Source organism: Monopterus albus, unplaced genomic scaffold (genome assembly GCF_001952655.1).
Source record: "Monopterus albus unplaced genomic scaffold, M_albus_1.0 scaffold23.1, whole genome shotgun sequence".
Classification (NCBI taxonomy): Eukaryota; Metazoa; Chordata; class Actinopteri; order Synbranchiformes; family Synbranchidae; genus Monopterus; species Monopterus albus.
The window spans coordinates 3,817,326-3,834,096 of NW_018127903.1; the positions used below are offsets into that span (position 1 = coordinate 3,817,326).

At 44.3% G+C, this 16,771-nt stretch overlaps 1 protein-coding gene across 3 annotated transcripts in view; it reads left to right on the top strand.

Annotated features, from left to right (window-relative positions):
• Window positions 1–16,771, top strand: part of fam222aa (family with sequence similarity 222 member Aa) — a 47,322-nt gene that overhangs the window by 19,276 nt on the left and 11,275 nt on the right. Inside the window, exons 2-3 of one of the 3 annotated variants that reach the window (XM_020594482.1) lie at window positions 5,402–5,521; window positions 5,743–5,885. In XM_020594482.1, coding sequence (XP_020450138.1) covers window positions 5,789–5,885 — 97 coding nt within the window. In that variant the 5' untranslated portion in view covers window positions 5,402–5,521; window positions 5,743–5,788. Of the gene's footprint in view, window positions 1–4,859; window positions 4,880–5,401; window positions 5,522–5,742; window positions 5,886–16,771 lie in introns of those variants that run through there. The other 2 variants (XM_020594483.1, XM_020594481.1) reach the window with 2 other exon arrangements.

The window sequence follows — 16,771 nt, forward strand, 5'->3', positions numbered from 1 at the left end:
CAGGACTTCTCCAACCCCTCTAAATTTTACCAACACAATGTAGATTAGGCAGTGGCTGAAAAATATACGGTTTAATTCATTATAATACCTTCAATTATTCATCAGGCCTTTAACATTCCTCTTTCCAGTATTTGTAACACATCCTCCACCTGACCTGAATTTGGTTTGCAGCTTCAGACTTAGAACTACCTCTGTACGAGTCTAAATTTTATATTTGCTGGACATCTGCTGCTCTTTACATTGCTCTCTTGCCACATAGCCATAACGACTCACTGCTTTGTGAGCCGTTATTTACCATTAATGAAACCTAGCCCAGCACAAAGATGCAGCAGTTGGCTGTGAAGTCAATTAGTCCTCATTGCTATTACAGGGTTGACATCAGTCTAGGCAGGCGTGTTTTGATTAGAAATGACAGACGACTCGCTGCTATTGGACTGCCAGACATTCCTCACCCTTCATCCCGTGGGTGAAGCTATTGAAGCTGACTGGAATATGGAAAGCTAACAGCTGAGTGTTTTTGCCAAGATGCCCTTCATCTGCACAGAAACCTTTTGTAAATATGACTGCACAGCATACAAGTCTGTATAACAGTGACATGCTTGATCGTATATATAAGACATAGCTGCAGATATATTATTTCAGTGCTGTATATCATGGCAATAACACCTAAACTGTAAGCTTTTACATACAATGGCCTTTTGTTGTGCAGGTTATTTATTGTGTTGGTGTGAGGTTGTGCAGTGCTAGTGTGTGAGTGCATCCAGGGGCTTGTATTGTTAGGGAATCAGTGGCTCTTGTTTGTGGAGCTGGGAGGGTTTACTAACAATGCCTTTTTTATGTCCCAGAGTGTGTGCCTGTCGGCAAACGTCCCTTCAGAATTTTTGTTTGTGTTTTGTTTTGTTGGTGGTGTGTTTGTGTGTGTGTGGATCAGGGTCAGTGAACATAACCCTCTCATTGTGTGCCATGTCCAAATAGACCAGTTTTATATTAGACACATGTGACTATTAGTGTGTGTGTGTGTGTGTGTGTGTGTGTGTGTGTGTGTGTGTGTTTTGAATATACAGTATGAGTGCGAATGATTTAGCATGGATGTGTGGAAAGTGCCAAGCCGAAGGGGTTTACCGCCAGTCCTTCCTAATGGAGCCTTTCACTCTCCCTCCATTCATGTGACGGTATGGTGACAGAGAAGGGGGAGCCAAGGATTAAGGGGGTAGAGGCAGTGCCTTGTTAAAGAAAAAGAAAAGGTTTGAGTGTGTCGATTGGATTAACTTGTTTGGGCTTATTAAGAGGGGAGACACAGCAGCTTGTTAAAAGCATTGCATGGGGCGTCCCACAGTGAGATGGCAGGGTCACCATTCAATTAGGCTAAAGCCCCGCCCCCACTCATTGTGGAGGCTGTCTGCCAGGCTCCTGGACCTCGGCTGGTCCTACATTGGGAGGGAAGATTCACTGGAGACACATTAATTAAGATAATCAAACCTCTATAGTACCCTAATGATTGGTTTTCTATAAAAATCACTTAGGAATAATATTAGCTAGTGTTATGAATTGTTTAAAATGTCTTGGTATTAATGCTGTTACAACAGTTTCAGTATCAATACCAAAATCATTACTTTTTAATCCCTTATTTTAAAAAGTATTGCATGTTTGCAACACCCCTATGATCAGACAAATGTCGACTGGACATTCTGCTAAACTTTAGATTACATCTATGAGATGTTATTTTCCATCTAATGCTCACATTTTAAAATTCTTACAATCACAGTGCTGTTGTAAACACCATGGTTATGTCAAATGGTTAGGACACTAAAATCCTTGGATAAGATTATCAAAAGGGTGTGATAACAGATAATAAAAACATGAAAATCAATTGCAGGTTTTAATGGGAGGTGACCTCAGAACATGCTAAATGCTCATCTACCTTATTTTCCCATCTTAGCCTTTAGCTTTGCTACATATAGGGCACATAACGTCCTACAGTAATACTGAAGACTGGCACTGAACATCATGAGGTATAGATTTCTCTAGTAACAATACAATTCAAAGGATGCTTGTTTGTTTTTTTTTAACGAAACCCAATATTCATTTGACAAAAGTAGACGAAGTTCACAAATGTTCCTCTGAGAACTTAGTAAGTATTAACTAGTGTAAAATCGGCAACATTTACTTTTAAATCAGACACCATCTGATCAAGCAATGAGCAAACAAGAATATGAGTCAGAGCAGATATTTAATGCCATGTTTTGGTGCTTCATGGTTTATGAAACTCAAGACACATTTCAGCCTGTACCAAAAAACATCAGGTTTGGTATCCAGCCAGAGTTTTAGCTGCCTCGCTCTTTCTTTCACCTGTAACATGTGTAGCTCCAAACACATGCACACACACATTCCGTTTATTCACCCATGACCACCCTGTTACACTGCGAACTTGGCAGGATGCTTATCTGGACAGACAGCTTTGGGCGCGGGAAGCCATCTCCTCTGATCTCCTCTGCAGTTTAAGAACCTTTTAACTAAGAAATAGGGCTCTGCCAAGCCCACTGCCTCTTGATTCCGGCTTATTCCCTCATCTCATGGGACTGATCTTCCGCCCCCATTGCAAACCCTGCAGCAGTGTTAGCAGAACACTGAAAGAGCCGATAGACATCCTGGCTTTTTAGATATCTGTACACTGGTGTAATAGGAGTGAGTGAAGTGCAGGTGGGTTTTTCTGAGCAGTGTATTGGGTGCGAGTGCTCACACAGATTCTCCAGTGCCTTCACAGAGACTGACCTGGACATGACAGGCTGTTTTAGGGTAGCTGACTGATGGGTCGTGGGTTTGGAGATCATTTCCTGCCACTGATAGACATCTGCTAATCTACAATAACCTAATAGGAAGAGATGAGGGGAAAGGGAGACATGACAAACAAGCCAAAGACTTGCTTCTTCTGCTGCGCTCTTAAAGGCAATAATAGGAGAAAATTGGTTCTTGAAATTGAATTGAAAAAAAGCGAGTCTCTTTCAGCAAAGTATAATGCTTCAGAATACATTTGGTGAGCAGCAAATGGAGAAAAATGGAGTGTAGTTACATTATTGTCTTTCATTTCAGAGAGGGGAAAACTGTGGAGGTATCCCCTGTTAAGACTGGCTTTTAGTCTCAATCTACACCATGTGTCCCTTTCCTCTCTCTCAACCACTGTCTTTTACCAAATGGGCTGTGAGGATGAGCTTGTTGTGAAATTAGTATCCTTACAGAGAGGACACAGAGAAAGGATTATGTGAATAGCCAGTAATAAGCTCAAAGTGCCAGTGTGTTTGGGCCAGGCCTGCCTGTGTGTGAGAGGAAATGGCACTGCAAGCGACCTTTTTTGCTCAAGCACCTGGCGAAAAATAGAGTGGCCCCTCTCCTCCATCTGCAGCGTGTGCATTTGTGTGTAAGAGTGTCTGTGTGCGAGAGCAAGAGGGAGAGAATTAACAAGAAATTCTGAGCAGAGATTTGACTCTCATTTATTAGGAAAAGCATTTTTGTGAACACCATTTTCACATTGTCAGGTTTGTGCTAAAAGTGTTGTTTTGTGCTGCCTTTCACAGGGTTTAAAAATACACATTTGACTTAGAGAGTTAAGTGCGTTATATGATCCTCTGGGTGTTAGGCCAAATTTAATGTAGTGTGAACAATGTTTTATCAAAACGTGTTTTATTTTTGAGTGGTCCTGGATTAAAAAAACATTTTACATAGGAATTGAGTGCAAGCCCTTTGTGGGACAGTCTGGTGTTTTCTGACCCATCCACCCACCACTGAATCCTCTAACATGGACTTTGTGCCTCTATATGTCACTGAACATCCTCCTTTGCTCGTGTCATAGCACCGAGCTATAACACATTATTGTTGGTTGTAATATCTCGCTGGCACAAATGACATATGGACTTGTTTTTTGCAGGACAGTCCTCATATGGGGGAATAATGTGTTACATTAATGTTTTAGAAGGTTTGTTGTTAAAGGTCAGATGATTTAGCACAACCTGAAAAATTAAAATGACTAACATCTTAAATGGATGTGACTTATTTGTTTCTGTATTTTCAGCACTTAACATTCTACTCAACTGTACATAAAGATAATAATATAAATATAAATGCAATTTTTCCTGATTTTTGCTTTTAGATTGTGGAACATTTTATTATTTGTAAAGGTTGATGTGATTGAATGCTATTAGTGGTTTAATAATTTTTACTGCTGATTTGTATTTTGCTTTAATCCTTAAATGAGTGAGAACAGGAGCTGGTGTTTTATGAACTGACATAAATTTATCTTGTAGTCATTGTAATTGCTTTCTTTCATATTAAAATGATAATCCATAAAATGAAGTAAAGGACTAATGGCAGGTGACTAAATGTTCATTTAGTAATTCACTGAGAAAATAAATAACGGGACAAGCCTATGACAAACGCAGGAGAAATCATTTTTCAATAATCTGCCACGCATCATGGCAGGAGATGCTGGCGCTGACAGCACAGATGAAATATTTGCCTCTGTTCTTTGTTTTAATATGGGAGGAGACCGGCCCAGATGGAAACGATAGTGTTTCATATCGATGCATTTTGGACAAGAGACTCAAACGCATGCAGAGCTAAGATTAAAGCCGCAATGCTTTATACAGACAGTCTTGCTTTTTGGGTGAGAGTGGGTTTCTGCAGTGTTATTCACAGTACAGCAAGAGCACATGTTTCCTGGAAACCAAACAATATCCGTTAAGTGAACAATAGAGAAGTGAATCTTGATCCTTATCATATAAAAACACTTTCTGGACCTAAATGGTTTTGCTTTAGCAGTTCTCATCTGGCACATAATCCAAGTAGAAGGCTTTGTAATCAGTCATCATTGTGCTCTGTGACATTGGTATGTTGCTGACGAATGATACTCTCCATACTACTCAATAGTTGGGGGTTCTTAGTAAGGGAGCTGTGCATTTCCACTGGGGCTGTGATGGGCTTTTTGAGAGGAAACTAGCAGCAACTGCCTCCCTGTTCCTGAGTGAAGGTGGCTGTGGGGAAAAGGGGGAGTGCAGAGCTGGAGATTTATGGCCTAGAGGGAGATTGATTAGTGCCGTCACTAGCCCTGATGTACGGTTGGCAGTCTCCCCCTCCCAACCCATTGCATTTGCTCACACACACACACAACCATACGGTTCAACACACAGCTACACATACATTCAGACACTGCTGAGTCCCCCAGGCCTTTCCTGACAGTCCCCCAGAGCTGTTGCATGTTAAGTTGTAGCAGACAGACTGCTGTTTTCTCAGCATTACCATTTTCTTGCTGTCCATAGATAACGCCATCAATCACAACATACACATTGCCCTAGAAGGAATGTGCCTGAGTATTGCTATGTTCTATGTGTGCCTGTGTGTTTGTTTTGAGGATGGGTTCATAGACAGGAGATGCGGTTGAATGGCTGGTGTGGATGTGCTGTGTAAAGCTGCAGAGTGACTAGCCTGGACTGCGCGCTGAACCCATGTCAACCGTGCTGCCCCAGTGCAGGTGTGTGTTTATCATTCAGCTCACAGAGCTCTGAGAAGCAGCCAGCTGTGGGCATGCTTTCTCAATTAAATCCTGGGTGAGAAATCGAGCCCATCTAGCCCAAAGCCAGCTCCTGCCGGCTTACCGGACACAGCCATGGAGCTCTGACCTCGAATCATCCTGCTAAACTCACTCAGCATTCGTATTTTTCTCTTTTTCTCTTTGTTCCTTTTCTGCTCCAGATTGGCCGCAGAACTCCCCCGCCTGTAGTACTGTGCCCACCTTGCCATGCTTGCCTGTCTGCAGAGGAGGCAAAACCCTCCACCCCAGCACCCGGTGTGTACCAGCAAGACCCTGGAGCCACCGCAAGCCCTTGGACGGAAATGTAAGTTAACGAAGTGACAAGGAGCGACAGAGGTCAGGAGTTCAGCTCATCTAAAGCCAAAGAACAAGAGAGATGTGTATCTGTCATTTGTTTTTAATCTATCGGCCATGGTGAATGATGGAAAAGGGTAGTTAACCCTGACTGTGAATAAGTGAAGAAAATAGACTTTCCGGTTTCTGTTGTTTGTCACTGTGCACCCTCGCTACTCTAAGGAATTCTAAACAGTTTTGTTCGCTCTGCACTTAGACCTTGGATTGCCATGCTGTTTGGCTACTCATTGTGTGGGGGGCTGTTTAGCTGTGCTGATTGTGCAGTCGTGGCAACAGGGCTGAACAGACAGTGTTTAACGTGCCTCGCTGGCCCTGAGTGACCCTGAGGGTCTGTAAACATTTACAGTGTCTGGCCCTGGCTGTGCCGGCCGCCTGTAAAGCATGACAGCTGCTCTGTTTGCTCCCCGAGCACCACCCTCTGTCCACTCACAAAATGGTGCAAAGGGACAGAGATGAGCAAGGGTTGAAAACTGTTGCTGGGCTGGCAAATCTAGTTCTAACCAGTTTGGGATTAGAGACAGCTGTGGCAGTCAGACATCTGGAAGGTGAATTTCTCCCTACTTTTGTTGATGCTTTTCAGATAATTTTTATACACTGAGAGTATGTTTTCTGATGAGAGGAAGAATGCTCTTTCCTCCTTATTAAATGCATCTCAAATCTTTAGTGGTCTTTGTTTACATGGCAGGCCTATAAGCTACCTCAAGGACTGGCCAATGGAGAGCTGGGGATGTTAACCTAGTAGTAGAGGCTCAATGGGAATATTTGGTTCTGTGCTTCTTCATCTGTAGAAGATGTAACCAGTCCTGCAACTAACCCAGTGAAAGGCTCTAGAAAGACTCCAATTGGCTATGGGTGAAGCTTTTTCTACATTATTTCTCAGCTCCTCACTGGCCAGTTAACTGTTTCTCATCTGAACATTACACTCTACTCGCCTCCCACAGAGGAGAGGAGAGGAGAGTCACAAACAACAAGGTGACAAGGTGCTACCTCCGTCCTCAGATCTGCAGTTGTGTTTGCTGGTCTGTATGGATGTTTCATATGGGGTTGTATAGATGTTTGTGAAACAGAGTGGGAACTAGAGGGATAAACAAGAGCTCCAGGTGCATCTGGCACCTCTTTAGCTGAGTAGGGCTCAACCAGGCTCAGTAATGAGGTTTCAGAGAGAGATAAAGTGAAAAGGAGGACAAAGAGAAATGGCAAAATAGAATTAGAGAAGGTAAAGATGGAGAGGAAGGGAGAGAAATGGAGGGAGTCCTCAACAGTCATCTTAATCGATTCCCTCCTTCCAATTTCACAGGATTAGCCCACTTCCTCTCAGGGTTCTTTATTGAGGAGCAGCCAGTTGGAGTCAGGACTCAAATCAATAGAGAAAAAGAACAGTCTCCAGTCGTCCTTTGCCCTCCCTCTTACTGACCCTGTCTCCCTGTCTCTGTCTGACTCACCCTCTCCCTCTCCTTCTCCACCTGTTAAACCATTTGATTGAAGGACTACCATAGCGACTGACTTGAGGTTCATAATGAGGATGTTTGAACATAATAGCCTCCTTTCTGTCCTTGGAGGGGGAGGGGGGGCAAGTGTTGGATTTCCACCACTGTGCAGCTCTTGGCCTCAATAAGGCAATTGTTTGTCCAGACCCAAAAGGGTGCAGCAAGGCAGACAGTGGGTCTGGCTGCAGAAGGCGGCACACTCAGGTCTCCATGCTGAGCAGGTCCCCATGATTGATTGTCCGTGACCCAGTTTGTGCCAACACGAAAGGGAGATGCGAGTAAGGTGACCTGGGCTCTCAACAGGAGGCTGAATACCAGAATACACCCCTCAAAGAGAGAGAGTGAGTGAGAGCACAGGAGGGGGATTACCTGGCAGTGAGGTAGAGGTGAGCTGTGTCATTTGCATCTGCTGTCCTTTACACAAAATTGCATACAAAATAATGTGCGTGTGTGTGTATGTGAGGAGCGGGGTGGCAGAGCAGTTGGGATGAGAGTGTGAGGTAGGCTTTAGAAAAAGCCCCTGCATGCAGATGCCGAGTGGCTGCACAGTTCATTGATGCAACTCCCATTAAAAATCCCTCATACCCTCAATAAAAAAGGACTTAACTGGCTCTACCATCAGCTGGAAGCGTTCAGATCAGCTCGCCAGACAATCAATTTCCCCCAAGCGCACAGAGCTTAGCAGGGAGAAACGGGAGGCGGAGAGCGGGATGTTTCCATTATCACAGCCCGCTCTCTGTCTGTGTGTGGGGGGGATGGGGGGTGCGGGGGTGAGGTGGAGCAGGGAGTGCAGGGGAAAGAAAGGAGGGAGAGGCAGAGGGAGATGGGGGAAGACAGACAAGTGGAGAAGAGTAAGAAGCAGAAAGCGAGTCAGAAGCTAGCTTTTCAGAAAGCCATTGACCGCCTGCCCTTAAAAATATCATATTGGATTAGTCTCACAGGGCGGCCTTTTGATATTTTTTTTTCTTTGGCTGTAGAATTAAAAGAAGTGCAGAGCATTACTTGAATTATAAATCATAGCCACTTGCTTTAACTGCGGCCAAATTCCATGCATATGTGGCTGCACTCTCCAGCGCCAGCCACTGTCATTTTTAATTAAATCCCCCCTTATGGGTGACATTTGTAGCTTGTCCTCTCCTTCCTTCATCCCCCCCCCAACGGCTCTCTACCACTGCCCTAGATGGAGACATGAAAAACAGAAACGGCAGCAGAGCCAGGGCCTCATCGTGTTGTGCCCGAGAGAGAGGGCACCCATCCAGACAGACGCGAGAGAAAGACCCTGCAGGGGAGAGGGGTGAATGGATGCCACTGACCCCAGCTGCCCTTGGCCAGCAGCAGCTTCCCTCGCTACCCCTTGATCATCGTCCTCCACTGTGGACCTGAATGTCCATGGTACAAAGTGTAACAGCCCTACTCCTGGAGGGGAGAGGGAGGTGCACCAGGCCAGTGAAGAGTAACACTGGGATGGCTGAACAGGAGGCCCAGCAGCCCCCACGAGCAACCTGCTTCATTCCTGGCCCAGACAGCAATTACTCTGCCACATGTCAGCTGAAGAATAACAGGTCCCTCAATTGACTGGTTGATGGGGATATTGCTGTCTGGCTCTGTTCCAAAATAATGTCTTTTCAGATTTCAGCACGGTTTCATTTGTTTATTCATTACTTAGCAGTTCCATTTGTGCCAGCATGACATTTTCTAAGAATGTCACTATTGTATTGGGTGTGCACATTTTTGCTCTTCATCCAGGCCCAATGCAAGTAAATCACACAACTCACTGCCACTCCCATATTTGTCCTGTGGTTGGATCAGACTTTGGGATAAAGCTGGGTGTTCCTTCATGTCTCTAACCCCAGCAGGGCCTTGCTGCACACACAGTGATTTAGCTGACCTTGGTCACACTGCAATGACTTGCATCACCCTAATTAAGACAGAAACGATTTCACTTCATGAAGAATGGAACTGCAGCGAAATCAAACTCAAGGAATTGGCTTGTATGTAGTCCAGAATTTGTCCCTAAACTTTTTTGTAGCAGAGATGTGTACACACATATACAAGCACACATGCAGCTGTAACCATCTGTGAAAACACCCAGGAGGCCTGAGGCGCCAATCAGTCAGGTGTAGATGAGAAGTTCCCAGAAGGCCTGATATCCCAGGTTCACGTTATGTCAGGCTAGGCTCAGCCCTCTTCCAGCTTGATCGACAGAGACAACCTGGCCTTGTCACACACAGCCTCAGGACATGACATGGAGGTTCACCTGGGGATTGTAGTTTTTCCTAATAGCCCCGTGCCTCTGCAGGCAAAGCTGACAGAGCCATTCGTTTGCTTTGCTTTTAGCAGCTTCTTTTCCTAAGCCCCACCTCAAGTGAGAAGGAATATGCTCAGGTAATGACCTCCAGCCACCTCCTCCACACTGTTGTTGGAGGTAGTGTGAGGAATAACAGTGGAATTAACTGGCCATATCAAATTGCACCATGATATTCAACTGATTTTATGTGGTTAAAAAAAAGAGGGCGATAGTGTTTTCAGTTAAATATTTAAATATGGTCACAAGAATTGGCAGACATAATAACCTTTACCCTGATTGCTTCAGTACCCTTGAGGTGGGGGGCATAAAGTAGAACTGGGGAAAAAGGAATGGAGACAGAGCAAGGGAGAGAGAATCTGCATGCACTTGACCTTTTCCCACTGATTGAACTACCTTGTTTCTAACTCCCATTTGGAATTCCACAGAGTACCCGCAGAGACTGTCATTATTCCACAGTCAGTAGCAGAGAAGTGGAGGTCAGGAGGTATCTCTCACGGTGAAAGTTGATTGACAGCTATCCATGGCCTCCATACACTGGATGCCTGCTTATGCAGTGTCATTTTGGGGATTGCTAGGTTTGCAGAGACACATGAAATGTGTCATTCACGTTGCTATATTGCAAAATCCAGAGAGCTAATAGAGTTGCAGTGGATTTCTGAAAGACAGCCAAGTAATATTGGTTTTACTAGCCTTACCTACAGCTTCCTCTGTCACATTGGTGTCTCAGCGCTGGCACACAGAGGATCATTTCCGGCTGGTGGCATCCCACAGAGCCATGACTTCCCTCTGCCCTCTACCTTCTGCTGTGAACACAGGGGGTGAAGCAATCTTATTGCCTTGGGAAGTGAGCTTGAGGAAGAAGGGCTCTGCTTTAGTTTTGGTCACAGCAGGACTTGGTTTGAAAAACAGGTTCACAGTTCCAAAGCCACCGAGCTGGCATTTGGGCATCCCAGGTGCAAGGCACCAACACCCTCTGTCTTCCCCTGCCAGAGAGTGGGGGTAGGTCGGGGTATATGAGCAGGGCTACAGAGGGTGTCCACAGTCCCTTGCTGGCCCACAGGAAATAACACACTGTCTGTGCCATCTCAGAGTTGAGCCCACCACAGACTGACCATGAGAGGCACTCAGGAGGAACTGCACACTCTTGGCAGGATACGTAGTGTTTTTGAGTGGTCTCTTCATTACAAAACTCTAAATAAAAATGTGGTCATGGTCCAACATTTGGACTCACAAAGTGTGTAAGTAGGAAGAGAGGCTTCATTATCTTTTATAACAAGAATCCCGGCCTTTAATTACTATTTTTCTTTCCAGCCCATCCAAATCATCTTTTTTTTTTTGCATAAATTACATCTGCCAGCTGTACCTGTTAATATCCACTTTACTAAATTGGCCCACACATTTTAACCTTTCGGCCATGATTGAAATTTACAGAAGGTGAATACTGATCAGTGTGTTGTTGCCGGGGCACCGCTGAAAGCAGTGCCATCGTGCTGGGAAAACGCAAGAGAAATTATGTCTGTTAAAAATAAAGAGCTGACACCAGTAAAGTTTGGTGTTATGGTCCGAACCAGTCAGGAACTTGCACCAAGTTTTAATACCACCCCTGGTCTACTTTAGTAGTCTACTCGACTATAATAGTGGTTTGGCAGAAAAAGCATGGCAGTGCAAACTGACCTCAGCACGAGGTTGAAATCATTGTTCCTGTGAGGCTACAGTTAACTACAGTTTATGTGGGTTACTCTTCACATTTAGGTTCTGTCAGAGGTTTCTTCTGTTAAAGGAGGTTTTTCCTCCCTGTTGTCACCAGGTGCTTCCTCAAGAGGGATTTGTTGGGTTTTTCCTCAATAATAATAATAATAAAGTCTAGACCTTACTATGTGAAGTGCCCTGAGATGATTTTTGTTGTAATTTGGTGCTATATGTACAAATTGAGCTCAATTGAACTGGTTATAGGTGTAGGTGTATATGTGTGTTTTTGCTGACCTCTGGCTGCCAGTTCCAACTTTGAATGCTCATTTTCGCTCAGCCTCAAGGCCGTCGAATATGTTCTAACAGCCAGTTTTTTCTAGCTAAAGTCTAAATCTACCAGCTTAAGCATGCAGTGTCGAATTTGTAACGGTGTTATTACCATTTTTGTTGTTTCCAACCAGCGAGAATTGTATTGACCTAAACATATTGCTTCTGTTAAACCACAATATTTTTTCATCCTACTGAAAATGTATCATTTATGTATTCCTTTTTCTGATAACTTCATGTCCCTCTCTTCTCCTCTTGTTGGCATGTGTACTGCAGCAGAGTGCCTTGTTGTCTGTGCAGTGTTAAATATTAATTGAGAATCAGTGGAGGACTTGTCTCCTAAATGATAGAACAGAAGGGCCCAGGCTTGCCTCAGGCAGCCTGCAGGCGCCTTTCTTCTTCCATTTACCTGCAGGCCTGTGCACCAGCACTTCCTCTGGTCTGACAGGCCTGCCCAGGCACCTCCAGCCTCCCCTCATCTCTTCCTCTCTCCCCTCCACTCTATCCATTTTCCTCCTTCTCTGCTTTCTTGTCTGGTTTCTTTTCTTATCTCTGTATGTGTTTACAGTCTCTACCTCTGGGGTTCTTTACTTCCAACCTGTGTGTGTGTGTGTGTGTGTGTGTGTTCATCTGAATTTGTGCATGACTGTGAATGCTGCTGAGTCTTGGCTGTGAAAACAGTGTCACAACATGGCATCTTCTCTTAAGGACAGGACAGGCAGGGCCTGGTGTAGGTCTTTCACATCAGGATTATAGCTTGTTGTATTTCTTTCTTGGCTACGTGTCCTGTGTTGCTATCTGCCTCATCGCTAAATCGTTTAATCCCTGTTTCCTCTTTGTGATGTTTTCCCCATAACTGGCCTCACAGTTTGTCTTTCTTTCTAGTTCCCTTTGCTCTTCTCTATCAGCCCTGTCATCTGGAGAGGTGTACCAAGACACAACAACTGGTAACAGCTGCTTTGTGGTGTACTGGCTAGCTCTAACTTGTGGATGATCTCTCTGGATGGAGTAAATACAGCTGCAGAGATTTGTTTTAGAAATCAAACGAGTCTAACCTATTGTATTTTTACTCTGCTTCTGTTTGTAATAGAGCACAGATTTTCAGTGAAAGTATATTGTGAAGTGACAGTAAATGTAAAATGGAAATGCCTAGAGAAGGACGAGGGGGCAGCAGAGAGCCATGTATATATAAAACAGGGGGATGCCATAGGAGTGAGTTCACAGGTCTTGGTAAATGGTCTTATACTTGTATAGCGCCTTTCTATGCTTTTGCAGCACACTCAAAGCGCTTTCACATTATTCAGCCATTCACCCATTCGCACTCCCAAGCACTCACGCATTCACACACCAGTGACATCACCGGGAGCAACTGGGGGTTCAGTGTCCTGCTCAAGGACACCTCGACATGTTGACTGGACAAGCCGGGAATTGAACCACTAATCCTCCGGTTAGGAAACGACCCGCTCTACCTCCTGAGCCGCAGCCGCCCCCAACAGGCTCATGAGCACAGGCCTAATCACACATGACAATATCAGCTGGTGTGCCAGTCGCAACACATAACCACCCCACTGCTTGTGCTGACTCTGGGTATTTGCTGATCAAGCTCAGTTTTGCAGACCGTGCCCTATGTGCAGTGAGGCCTGGGGTCTGGCTCATCACTGGCAGCCCAGGGGAGCTAGGTCCCCACATGTATGGAGATCTGTGCACTCAACCAAGCTCTTTGGCCAGACTTGATCATTAAAAAGAGAGTAGTTTTGTGATGAATGTAGTTATTTTTTCCCCCTGTTCATAATCTATCATATTGCCTATCCAGGCCCACAAATTACAGTAGATGGAAAGAGCCTGGGGAAACCTGTGCCTAAAGTGAGGACGTAACTGTGAGGACCTCTGTTCTCAGTGTGAAATTTTCATGGTTGATATTCTTCTACTGAAATGCCTTCTTGGTGGGAGTCAGTTCTTTTTGTTTGCCCATTTTGTTTAGTGTGTGCAGTGCATAATGTGAGGTAAACATGTCGCCCCACTTTCTGTTTGTTTGGTGCAGGGTGTCCCACAAAAGGTCTGACATGGCTGCTGCTGGCCTGCATTCTTTTGTAGCTCAATAAGAACATAAACCCCCGACTCATGTTGTTCCTGCTGGGCATAGCTCAATCATCAGTAATTAACAAACGCTGTGATCTCCTGAAATTAAAGGGGAATTCTATATTTAGTTCTCTTTTATGCATGCTATGATTCTTGTGCTAACCTAACACAATAAAACATTTCCTAAGCTAGCTTCTCAAGGGTTAGTGCTGATAATAATGTTTTTAATTCCTCTGAGAGGCGCTCTGTTGGTGCCGGTTGTGTTAATGGGGCAGTAATGCAGGACGAGTTCTTTCCCACGCTGTTAGTTTTCTTCTGCCGGGTGTGTTTGAGATGAGGCTCTGGGCCGGCTGAGGCTCTGCTAATGCAGCCAGAGTGCAGACAAATGGAAAGTGACACTTGTGTGTGTAGAATGGTATTTGCGGTGACGCTTTGACTACAGATAATAAAGTGTTCACCCTGAGGTGATTTTGCCCGGCAAGCACCCCAGATGAAACTCACTTACTCAGAGAGGGAGACGAAGGAGACAGAGAGTGGGATGAGGAGACAGAGAGGGGGATGAAGAGATGGAGAGGGGGATGAAGCAAGAGAAGAGCTCGATGAAATGTAGAGTGGAGGTACAGAGGACAAAGAGAGAGGGGAAAATACAAAAAGATCAAGAGACATTTATGGAGAAATATAGCCATTTGTAATTTCACTGCTTTATGGGTCAGAGGGTGCAACTGTTTCATTTATTTTTATTGTAAAAGATCAGGAAACTCGGGTTAAGTGTATATCACATTCATTCACCTGCATTTTGGAATAAAAAATAAACAACATGTATGCAGCTTATTTGGATTTGGTGATGGCTGGTTACCTGTGCTGTAGCTGTAGTAGAGAGAAAGGCTGTCCAGTTCATCTGCAGGGTAAAACGTTGGAAACAGCTGTTGTTAGCAGGATTTGTGAGTGTGTGTGTCTGCCATGCAGGCCATGTGTACAGAGGAGTCCTTCAGGATCAATCAATTCTCTGTAATTTCCCCTACAGCCCATAAAAAGAAGGAGCATGAGGTTGCCACATCAAACCAGCTAATTAATTTTCATGGCTGATTCAGTAACATCTGGCTTTAGAGATAAATTCTAACGAAAAAATGTAAACATGGTAGTGTCTTGGTGGTGTGATATTTCACATTTCTTGGGAGGAAACATTTTTTATAGAAACCTAATTAGCAGTTTTCATTGAAAACATTGTACACACATGTAAAGCTGTAAAAGAATTATAATATTAGTCGAAAAACATCTCTGTCTCAGTGTATTAACTGCAAAAGTACAGTATAGAGCCTGACTGCGGCCGGACTAAATGACCTCATGCTGCAGCCTGTGAACAGTGCGGAAGCCCAAATTAGGCTCTGAGTTTGGTATTTCTTCCATCTGCTTGTGCAGGAAATAGATTAAATCTTAGATGAGACTGGCTTTAATGAAATGACAGATTAGATATAGGAGTTTTGTCCAAGTTTCTAAAAATCTCTTTCAATGATTAAATCCATTTTTGACATTGTGCCATGTCTGCGTGCCTGTGAAGGATCAGTGTGCAGATTGCTTTAACATTCTCATTATCCTCTTTGCTATTTGTGAAACATGTTGGCAGGTTAAAAGCCCAGTATGTGATTGCAGAATGGCACCTTGTTAAAAAATATTGTCTAACTACTGCTTTATTTACAAGGTGATTCTTTCACTTAAATGCACAATTTTGTTAGTTTGACTTTGATGTTTGATTTAGTATTTAACAGTGAAATAGATCTTGTTTAATTAGCAAAACAATTTAAAAACAAAAAATTGCAATAAAACGTCAACCTTCTCAATAGTGAACATGAATAATCTGAAAGAGACAGAGGAGGCAGGTGAGGAGCACATTTTCTGTTTCAGTCTTACAATATGCATTTGTTTGATGATTATGATGACACAAGCAGCCATGAATTCAGACTGTGCTATCCTCGGAGAAATCATTGCAGTTTGATTTTTATCTTTGCAATTATAGATAGCAAAGGCCTGACAAATAATTGCCTTGATTTTTATTCGCTCTGTGTTGTTGCACGGAAAATCAACCTTGAGATGAACAGAGGAAGATGAGTGTTCCTAAAATGGCTTTTCTGATATCAGGCAAGCAGCAGGGTTCCTTTTCCCCTCACGTACTGTACACTTGAATTGATTAGTACTCTGGCTGAGGGCATATTCAACATGTCTGCCCCCTGCAAAGCTGCTCTACCCTGTTGATCACTGGCTCATACATGTGCTTCCTCTGCACTCTCTCTCCTCAGGAAGCTCCTGTGGGGCACCGAGGCTTTGATTGACTGGTGGCCAAGTCCACAGGACGCCTCTATTATTATCATTTCTACCTCGGCAGAGGGGCGGGGGGCTATGTCCAGGGGGTCTGGCCGACAGCCCCTGTTTTGTGTGCCCGATAGTCAATTAGAGGCAGCGCACTGCCAGAGACGAGTGGGATGCAGGGTTAATTGCAGAGGACCAAACAGCTGGCTCTATCAGGGCCCATTGTGTTTGCAGCAGTTGTCACGGCAATTGAGGCCTGGCTGTAATCGCTGACTAATCAGCCCTGTGCCAGATGACACCTCCATTAGCACAAGGCAGGTATTGTTCAGAACGCGAAGATGCCTCTGGCTTCCCCCTGCTTGCCCGTCCTTTTGCATCAGACTAACAGAGGTGGGGAGAGGATGTCTTAGACCCTGATCCCAACTTCTTTGAACCAAACAATGGCCACAGGTCAAAGGTTCCTCCAAGAAACAATGCTGTTGGAGTTTCTGTTTGTAGGCTGTGACACATTTGATATGTTTTTCAAAGCTGATGGATTCTGACATGCAGGATTTGAAGACTGACTGTTCCCCAGTGGTCTAAAGCACATGCCTGATAATTGAAAAATCCCAGTTTGGAATCCTGTGATAATCATGTAATTCC